General features: G+C 38.6%; 1 protein-coding gene across 3 annotated transcripts in view; it reads right to left on the reverse strand.

Moving 5' to 3' along the window:
• CUTC (cutC copper transporter) overlaps positions 1–10662 on the reverse strand; it is a 32756-nt gene extending 22094 nt beyond the window's left edge. For 2 of the 3 annotated variants that reach the window (XR_006603274.1, XM_004749511.3), the window contains exons 1-3: positions 10467–10662; positions 7153–7224; positions 3970–4029 (exon numbers count right to left, since the gene is read on the reverse strand). Coding sequence is in view for 2 of the 3 variants with exons in the window: in XM_004749511.3 (XP_004749568.1) it covers positions 3970–4029; positions 7153–7224; positions 10467–10527 (193 nt within the window). In the remaining variant the exon portion in view is untranslated. Of the gene's footprint in view, positions 1–3969; positions 4030–7152; positions 7225–10043; positions 10401–10466 lie in introns of those variants that run through there. The other variant, XM_004749512.3, reaches the window with a different exon arrangement.
• Positions 10663–10666: the final 4 nt, after the last annotated feature.

Here is a 10666-nt window from a genome sequence, read left to right on the forward strand (position 1 = left end):
GTCAGCTGACTAAAAAAAATCTTTTTCCTGGGGACACTGGGGTGGCTCAGTGGGTTAAGCCTCAGCCTTCAGCTCAGGTCATGATCCCCAGGGTCCTGGTATCAGGCCCGACATCACATCAGGCTCCTTGCTCAGCAGAGAGCCTGCTTCCCCCCTCTCTCTCTGCCTGCCTCTCTGCCTATTTGGGATCTCTTGCTCAGTCAAATAAACAAAATCTTTAAAAAAAAATCTTTTTCCTGGTATAAGACGTTTTAAAGTGTAATATAACAGGCTCAATATTCTGCCTGTATATTCCATAAGATTTTTCCTTTCTGATTGATTATAGCTCTATTTAGAACTTACTACAGAGATGTTTACATAACTCTAAAGTTTATGACCCTTTAATGAACAAAGAAATTTATCAAACCTTTTTTGAAAATAATATACAAAATAATATAAAAAAGAGCAAAGTTCTACTTGTGAATTTATGTAGAGATCTATGAACAAAAATACCTAAATGACACAATTCATTGCTAGCTCAGAAACCCTCTATAGTAAAGATCTTCCATAACTTACATTGCAATTACATCTTATACTATAATTAAGCTGAAAAAATCCTAAGTCAAAATGCCTTTAATACACCTAACGTATTGAACATTACAGCTTAGGTTAGCCTACCATAAACATGCTCAGAAAACTTACATTAGCCTACAGCTGGGCAAAATCATCCAATGGAAAGCCTATTTTATAACACTGTTGAATATCTCATGTAATTTATTGAAAACAGTATTGAAAGTGAGAAACAGAATGGATATGTGGGTACAGAATGGTTACAAGTGTATCAGTTGTTTACTCTTGTGATTGCACAGCTAACTGGGAGCTGTGGCTGCCCAGCATCATGAGAGTATCATACTACAAATGGCTAATCCAGGAAAAGATCAGAATTTAAAATTCAAAGTACAACTTCTACTGAATACATATTACTTTCATACCATCATAAACCCAAAAGCCATAAGCCAAAGCACCATGTATTGGGAATCAATTGTGTATGTTTTTTGACAGGCAGGATGGATTTACTTCTTCCTTCCTAAAAGAACCCCAACCCCAATTTTGCATGGGATAGCAATATGCCCAATACCAAGCAATAAATCACGATTGCTGTTGCAAAACACAGATTGCACTCAAATTTAGGTATGTTCTAAAGATACCACAGAATGGCCAGGGAATGCTCTCCTTCAGTGAGAAGATTCCAAAGAGCTATTGCATATATAATCCCTTTATACTAAATAATGCTATTATCAACTTTAGAATAACACAGAAGAGTCAAAAATTCATACACAGACTTCTGCTTTTGACCAAGACAGAGTAACAGGGACTGGATTTACCTTCCCACCTATAAAAACCAAAACACATATGAATATGAAAAATATATGAAACAATGGTTGCAAGAGATTTTGTGTCAAGCAACAAAAAACAATGATGCCTGAATGATGGGAAACAAACGAAGTCAGCTCTATAACTGGCCCAAATTACTACCTTGAGGATTTTCTTTCTTACTTTCTTTCTTTCTATCTATCTATTTAATGTCCTTAAGGGTTTTCTAGGCTGCAGCATAGAAAGGGGGAACCCAAGTGGAAGCCAGAGAATTCCGAGTTGAAGAGACAAAGCTGAGAGTCCAGGGAGACCAAGTGACTGGAGTTCCCAGGAAAGAAGACCAGGGAGAACAGAAAGAAATTTTGGAGATTTGCAGAGACTCTCCCTTCAGTATTCAGCTCAGTATTATTGAGTGCATATATACAATGAATCGTACAAAGCCAGGGAAAAATGCACTAAAAGAATTAGAAAAAATAGTGCCTTTCATTCACATCTGTCAGGTCAAAAATAATACCCATTCCCAACAGGCAGATAGGAAAAATTGAAGATTCATGGGGCAGTGGGTACAGTACACAGAAGGATCTTTCTTCAGTAGTAGGAATAATTAACTCTAGACTGACCACTGTTTCAGATCTGCTTAACAAATTTTAAAGGCAATACCCAAAAGGAATAAACTGTTTCCAAATAACCCAACTGCTTCAGAGTGTTTATAGGAATACAAACATATCCAGGATCCAATAAAGCAAAATTTATGTCTGATAACCAATAAGAAATTATCAGGCAGGAAATGAAGATGCATCATGAGGTGATAAATCATTGAAATGAAACCAACCTAGAACTGATATAGATGTTAGAATTAGCAGCCAAGTCATTAAAACATCTATTATAACTTTATTCCAAATCTTAGAAAGAGTTCAGAAACAATATATGAGATATAACAGACTCAAATTAAACTCCTAAAGACGAAAATTATAATGTATGAGATGAAAAATATACTAGATGGGTTTAAGAGCACATTAGACATTGCAGAGAAAAGATTAGTAAACTTGCAAACAAACCAATAGAATCTATGCGAAATGAAACAGAGAAAAGGTAAATTAATATAAAAAGAGGGGTGCGTGGGTGGCTCAGTTGGTTAAGTGTCTGACTCTTGATCTCAGCTCAGGTCCTGATCTCACAGTTGTGAGTTTAAGCCCCAAGTTGAGCTCCACACTAGGCGTGGAGGCTACTTATAAAAAAAAAGAGTAGTTCATCAGTGAGCTGTGGGACAACTTTAAGCAGCCTAAAACAAGTATAACTGAAGTCTCTTAAGGAAGGGGTGGTGTACACTGAATGATGAAAATTTTCCAAATGTGATGAAAACTACAAATGCCCAGGTCCAAGAAACATGAAGAAAACTATAATCAGGTATATCATATCATATTGCTCAAGCCAGGAATAAAGAAAAAAGTTTTAAAGCAACCACAAAAAAGAGCCATTACATAGAAAAACAAAAAAACAAAGGTATAGATGATATTTCATATGAGAAATAACACCAGCAAGAAGACAGTGGAGAAACATCTTTAAAGTACTGAAAGAAGGAAAAAAAAAAAAAACTATTGATCTAGAATTCTACACCCAGCAAAAATAACTTCCAAAAAATGGGGAAAGATGTTCTGAGATATATAAAAGCTGAATGAATTCATCCCCAGCATACTTGTACTACAAGAAAAATGTTAAAAGAATTACATTAGACAGAAGGAAAATGAAATCAGATGGAAATACGGACATATATAAAGGAATGAAGAACATCAGAAATAGTAACTACACATTGGTAAATACATGATTGTTTTCTTATTAGTTTAATATCTTTAAAAGAGATAATTGATTCTTCTTTTTTGGAAGATTTATTTATTTGAGAGAGAGTGTGTGAAAGAGAGCACTAGTTGATGGGGGAGGGGCAGAGGGAGAGGGAGAGAATCTCAAGCCAATTCCCCACGGAGTGCGGAAGCCAAACATGGGGCTCAATCTACAACCCTAAGATCATGACCTGAGATGAAATCAAGAGTCAGATGCTCAACCAACTGAGCCACCCAGGCACCCCAATTGGCTCTTTAAACAAAAATACTGGGTGTTATATGCAAATAATGAATCATGGAACACTACTTCAAAAATTAATGAAGTTCTGAATGGTGACTAATATAACATAATTTTAAAAAATACAGTGTGGAGTGTATGTATTTTTAACATATACAGAAGCAAAATGTATGATAACAGCACAAAGACCAGGATGGGAGAAATGAAGACAAAAGTCAATATGCTGAAGATGCCAGGATGAAAAGATATGTTAAAAGTAATTATCTCTCAACTTTTTTATGTACAAGGATCTCATCTTTGAAGTTTATTTACAACCATAAGCACCTGTAACTAATTTAATATCTATAGCATTGTTAACATATCTAATATATATATAATATATATATCTAATATATATCTAATACACACACACACACACACACACACACACACACACACACGTTAACATTGTTAACATTAGTAAAGGATCTCAATGAAACATATTTTCTATTGTCTCCAGGCTCTATAAACTCCTACCAGAAAATAGGGAAAACACTTAACCCATGCTGGGTGTGGTTCCTCCTTCCAGTAAGCCAGAACATAATTCAATCCGACCAGCACCTATGTAAAAAAAAAAAAAAAAAAAAAAGGAATTGCTCAATACAATAAACTTTTAAAAATTAAGAAAAATTTTAAGAAGCACTTCTCAGAATTATCATCCAAAATAAACATTTATGAAACAGTAAACTTAACATTTTTTTCCAAATATAGAGCAGAGTCTTAGGGACTGAAAGATATCAAATTATAAAACTATATTTTTAATCCCAACTATATTTGGCAACTCATCTGGTGTTACTTATATCAAATTTAAGAGTTAATTCAAGTTAAGCTAGGTCTCTTGAAATTTTGTATTACAGGGTTTCTTCTCCATGTACAAGGATGTGACTCAGAATAAATATGGTCTGGATTGACAACAGTGGAACCCCGACCTTCACTGATCATCTTTTGCAAGAGTCTTTATTATTCTAAGATATATAAAAGTACAAGGTAATTTTAAATAGCTTACATCAAAATAATTTCAAGAATAAGTGAATGCTAAAAGCAGATTAGCCACCAGCCTACAGGGTCATGTCAAAAGAGTCTCAGCATCTAGGCTGAAGAGGCTCCTACTAGCCAAACATGGGACACTCTGAGAATCAATAAGAAGAATAGCTATAGAGGAGTAAAACATATCAAATATGTCTAAATCTAAATTCATGATGATAAAACAATTCACTGGGAGATAGAGAATAAACTCATTATCCAAAAATCAGTAAATGGGAAAAGGAGCAAGCATTTATCCTACCTTTCTTCTAGAAACTGAACCTCAAGATAAACAGTTGATGAGGGAAAGTTCTTTATAGAAGAAGCATACTGCTAATAAGTGAAAACTAAATGTTTCATGTAATATAGTACAATTTCTCACACCCTACTAAAAGATGCAGTGCTAAAATTATTAAGTAAAAAAAATGAAAAAAAAACTTATAAAGAATGGATCAGGCTGACAATATCTTAATCCACTGCAGGCCAAAGGTCACAGCTTTTTTTGTTATGACCTATAAGTTAAAAATGTATTTGTTTTTTAAAAAACAAAAATCTTTATTGCTACATAATTCACATACGATATAATTCACCCATTTAAAGTATACAATTTAATATTTAGTGTACTTACAGAGTTTTGCAGCCATCACCACAATCAATTTTAGAATATTTTCCTCATCCCAAAAAGAAACCTCATACCCTTTAGCCGTCACCTCTGTTCTCCCATGCCCCTCAACCCTAGGCAACCACTAATCTACTTTCTGACCCTAAAATTTGCCTACTGTGAGGGGCACCTGGGTGCAAACTGCGGTAAAGCCTCTGCCTTGGGCTCAGGTTATGATCTCAGGGTCCTGGGATAGGCCCCACATTGGGCGCTCTGCTCCGCAGGGAGCCTGCTTCCTCCCTTTCTCCTCTGCCTGCCTCTCTGCCTACTTTTGATCTCACTCTCTTGCTCTGTTAAATAAATAAATAAATAAATCTTTAAAAAATTAAAAAAATAATAAAATTTACCTAATGTGGCATTTTGTACAGGTGGAATCATATAGCATGTGGTATTTTGTGACTTCTTTTCCATTTATAATGAATTTCAAGATTCATCTATGTTGTAGCACATATCAGAACTTCACTCTTTTTTTATTGCCAAATTAAGAACTGTTTTTATATTTTCAGAGGATTATTTTAAAAATACAAAGAATATTCCATGAAGACCAAATTTTGCCAGTAAAACTGAAAATACATACCATGTGGCTCTTTTTTTTTTAAGATTTTATTTATTTATTTGACATACAGAGATCACAAGTAGACAGAGAAGCAGGCAGAGAGAGAGGAGGAAGCAGGCTCCCCGCTGAGCAGAGAGCCTAATGCAAGGCTCCATCCCAGGACCCTGAGATCATGACCTGAGCCGAAGGCAAAGGCTTTAACCCACTGAGCCAGCCACCCAGGTGCCCCTACCATGTGGCTCTTAAAAAAAAAATTTATTTACTTATTGAGAGAGCATGTGCATGCACACATGACAGCAGGGGGAGAAGCAGAGAGAGAGGGAGAAAATCTCAAGCAGATTCCTTGATCCTGAGATCATGGCATGAGCTGAAATCAAGAGCCAGATGTTTAACCAACTGAGCTACCCAGGCACCCCTATACTATGTTGCTGTTTATGAAAAGTGTCCTGATTTCCTGATATAGTTGAAATATTGGCCATGTGCTGAAACTAGCAGATGCTGAGTGATGAGTACATGGGGATTCAATATACATATTCTACTTTTGTATATGTTTGAAATTTTCCATGATAAAAAGTCTTTAAAAATTTCTGACCCTGAGATGAGGGGAATATTTACATTTCCCCCATTAAAGCAGGTTCAGAATGCAAAACAAACCTGGAGGTAAAACAAATAATGTTAAAAAAAAAAAAAAAGATAATGGGGGCACGTGGTTAGCTCAGTTGGCTAAGTGTCCTCCTACAGTTCAGGTCATAATCTCAGGGTCCTGGGATTGAGCCCTGAGAGCAGGGAGCCTGCTTCTCCTTCTACCTCTGCCCCTCCACCCACTTGTGCTCTCTCTTTTGCTCTCTCCCAAATAAATCTTTTTAAAAAGAAAGATTTATTATAAAGATTTTAAAAAGAAAGATCATTATAAAAGTCTTGATGATGAAAATGGCAGCAAAACTCTTAAATCATCTTTAATCAACAATTTGAAAAAAAAAATGAAGTCTTTGCTAAGTTCAATTGAAAAAACATGAAGTTGGTGAGTAAGCATTATTATGAACACTTGACTCAAAATGTGATCTATTAGAGGAGTAAGATTAGAAGATGATAAAGATGATAATTTTCCAGTATGTTTTCCAGTTGGTTGGCTGTTTTCAAAAAAATTACTAGGATCCTTAGAGATCACAAGGGATCCCAAGATCAGTTCATACGATTCCTTTTCAGACCTTTCTTTAGAGGGAGAGAAAGGACAGAGGGAGGGGCAGAGGGAGAGGGAGAGAGAATTCCAAGCATGCTCCATACCCAGCGCTGAGTCTGACCTGGGGCTCAATCTTACAATCCTAAGATCATGACCTAAGCAGAAATCAAGAGTTGGATGCTTAACCAACTGAGCCACCCAGGCACCCCCATTTTCAGACTTTAAGGAGGATTGCCAACTGTCATTTATTCTCTTTTGTCTTACCTCCTCGTTCTGCATTTACAGCTGACTCTACTGAATCAACACACACTTCCATGAGAAATCCATTTGCAGTTCCTAGAACACATAGAAAACAATGCAATTCATGATGGTACTATCCATCAAGACCAACTGACAATCATTATTTCATATTTTGCTGTCCAAATCCAATGTCCAATAATAGGCAAGTTGGTAAATACACTAGAGACCATGAATGCAATAAAATACCATACTGAGTATTAAATCGGTCTCTTAACTATGAAATAAGTACACAGACATATGTATAATAAATTATACTGAAGAAAATATACACTGAATGCCAAATTAATCTTCCTAAAACACAGCCCTCATCTTCATATTCTAAGTCAGATTTTTTCAATGTTTCTCAATGTTTTCAGAGTATGTTTAAATGTCTTTATAAAGATATGTTTAGGAACAAGGATGGACTTCAAATCTTGGCCCCACTACTTATTTGTGTGATCCCAGACAAGTTACTTAGCTTAAGTTTTCTATAAAACAGAGTAGCTTTTAGAACCTACCTCAGAGTAGTGAGGACCAAATTTAATTAATGTAAAGTGGAGAATACCCATTGTATGTACAAAAAGTTATCATTAATAAATGACATATTATTTCCTCTATAAACCTCCAGTTCCCCTCAATTCTCATCTTTGCTCCTACTTATACCATCTCCCCAAACCACAAAGTCCTGCCGGCTCCATCTTTGAATGGTAAATCTTCCAAGATTCATATTGAATCACATTTCCATATCTCCTCTCTCCCAATGTAGGAATCTCCCTCTTTTGAACTCATATAACTCTTCATAATTTATATGTTCCTCTTTAAAACACTAATTGTATCTTCTTAAAATACTAATTACTTTCTACCTCTTATTATTATGTATGTAGATAGGTATCTGTTCCATTTTACTTGACCTAAAGTTCCTAAGGTTTTTATATGAGAATCTTCATTATCACCTACAACAAGCACAGTGTTTACCTTGGTACACAGTAGTCATGCAAAGACTTACTGAAGGCTGAATAATATAAATTCACAAATTTCATTCATGTATTTCCACTAAAAGTGTGATGAAAATAAGTTTGGAGTTTTTCTGTAAGTTGAATACATAAGTTTTTTGTTTTGCTTTGCTTTTTTACAATTAAGGGTATTAAATGTATACTTCATGCAGTAATACAAAAAAGAATCACTATGTGCTGATAATGATGGCTACTAGGTGGTAAGATTTGGAATTACTTTTATTTTCCTCTTTTTACTTTTTTTTTTTTTTAAAGTAGGCTCCACTTTAAAAAGCCCAGCCTGGAGACCACTGTGGAACCCAAACGTCAGGCTGAGATTAAGATTTGAGCTGAGATGGAGAGTCTGATGCTTGGGGTGCCTGGGTGGCTCAGTTGGTTAAGCTACTGACGCTGCCTCAAATTATGATCCCATAACCTGATGATCCCTCCTGAGCAGGGAGCTTGTTTCTCCTTTTCCCTCTGCCGCTCCATCTGCTTATGTGCTCTCGCTCTCTGTCAAATAAATAAATAAAATCTTAAAAAAAAAAAAAGAGTCTGCTGCTTAACGAACTCTGCGGCCTAGTGGGTCCTCCCCTTTTTACTTTTCTATGTTGCTTTTTTTCTACCCAATATTGCTTTTATCATTTTAATAGATTTTTTAAAAAAAGATTTTATTTATTCATTTGACAGATCGAGAGAGCACAAGTAGGCAGAGCAGCAGGCAGAGGGAGAGGGAGAAGCAGACTCTCCGCTGAGCAGGGAGCCGGATGTGGGGCTCGATCCCAGGACCCTGGGATCATGACCTGAGCCGAAGGCAAAGGCTTAACCAACTGAGCCACCCACGTGCCCTAAAAAGCTATTTTTAATTTGAAAAACAAACATCTATCATCTGCAACACTCTCACTTATTTAAAAGAAGACTGTCCGTCTCACACTGTTCAAGACTTAAGAGCCACTCTATGTTCTTAACCAAGAGCACTGCATTCATTCCAAGTTTCCAGAGAGCCATCCACACCAGTGTCCCATCAGTCTAACTGGACAGTGCTGCAGAGGTACCACTGGCCTCACAGGAGGAAGGACTTTGGCCAAGAGAGGAGGGAGGCGCACACGGGAGGCTCTGACAGAAGGCAGAGTATGTCAGCTGTCCAGGAAACAGAGTTATTTGTAGGAATCAAAGGCGTCCATCCACTCCACAAAGGGTATTTGTTTGGAGCAGCAGTTCTCAAAGTGTGGTAGTCCAGTTAGCTCCGGGTGCCTTTAAGACCCTCTCAGAGTCTGTGCCGTGACAAGCATTTTCATAATAATACTGAGACTTTATTTGCCTTGTTCACGCTCATTCTCTCACAAGTGGCGTGGAATTTTCAAGCGGCTCCCTGACAGGTCAGATTGAATGCAGAAGCAGGGCTAACAGTTCCATTAATCTAGATCTTAAAGAGATTTGAAAAAAAAAAAAAAAAAAAAATATATATATATATATATATATATATATAAAACGCTGGCATTCTATTTGTTTAGGAAGACAGTTATTTGTCACACACACACAATGTGATTTGTGCTAACACGTAATGGGTACCTAATTAATATTTTTAATTTTCTGTTTTAACTTCGTATAGGAGCAACACCAATAGACTCAGCCTATATAAGTAAAACGTCTCTGAGGTTCTCAATTAACTTTTGGGAGGGGAAAAGGGGTCCTGAGATCAAAAAGCTTGAGAACCTCTGGTCCACAGGAACCAAGAGTTCAGGTGCGGGGTGGAGCGGGGTCTGCCACATCCCCTAGCACCTGCCACCCCGTCCCGCCTGGCTCAGCAGCGAGCACTCGGGACTGGAGGCAGTCACAAGCTCCGGCACTCGGCAGCTGTGAAGCTTTGGGGACAGTCCTCACCTCCGCCACAGCAGCTACAGGTTACCAAGCGGTCACCAGGGGTTGGCACGGAGCTCAGCGCTCGACATCTAACTGTCCCAACGACGCCACGGGGTGGGACTGGTAGCCTCGCGTGGCGACGGGGAACGTGAGGCTGAGAGAAGTTAACCAACTTGAACACGGTCGCACCCGACACGTGGTGGCGCCGGGAATCGAACCCACGCGTCTGGTTCCAGAGCCCGGTCACTCTCGCTACAAGCCCCTTCTCAGGCCCTCAGCTTCGCCACATTTAAAGCCAGAATGACAGAACGTGCCGCGCGGCGAGGAGCGAGGGGGTGGGCGAAGTGCTCTGAGAGAAATCGCGACACCACTGGCCAGAACTCCCGCAGGCCCGCCCCGCGCAGTCAAGCAGGACGACCGCCCCCTCCCCGCCCCCTTCCGCACCGGCTTTCCCGGACGGTATGCGCGCCCGTTTCCGCTCGGAGGAGGCCCCCTGCCTCTTCATGCTCGACGCGTTCCTCTCTCCTGCGTCTTCAGTTTCTACGGAGTCGGGGTTCCCGCGCGCGCGACGAAGAAAGCGCGCCTCACGGCTGCGCGCACCTTTGCGCGTCCCCGACAGCCGGACCCAGCAGCCCCCGCGAGAG

This window comes from Mustela putorius, unplaced genomic scaffold (genome assembly GCF_011764305.1).
Source record: "Mustela putorius furo isolate JIRA1106 unplaced genomic scaffold, ASM1176430v1.1 tig00003909_pilon_pilon_pilon, whole genome shotgun sequence".
NCBI lineage: Eukaryota > Metazoa > Chordata > Mammalia > Carnivora > Mustelidae > Mustela > Mustela putorius.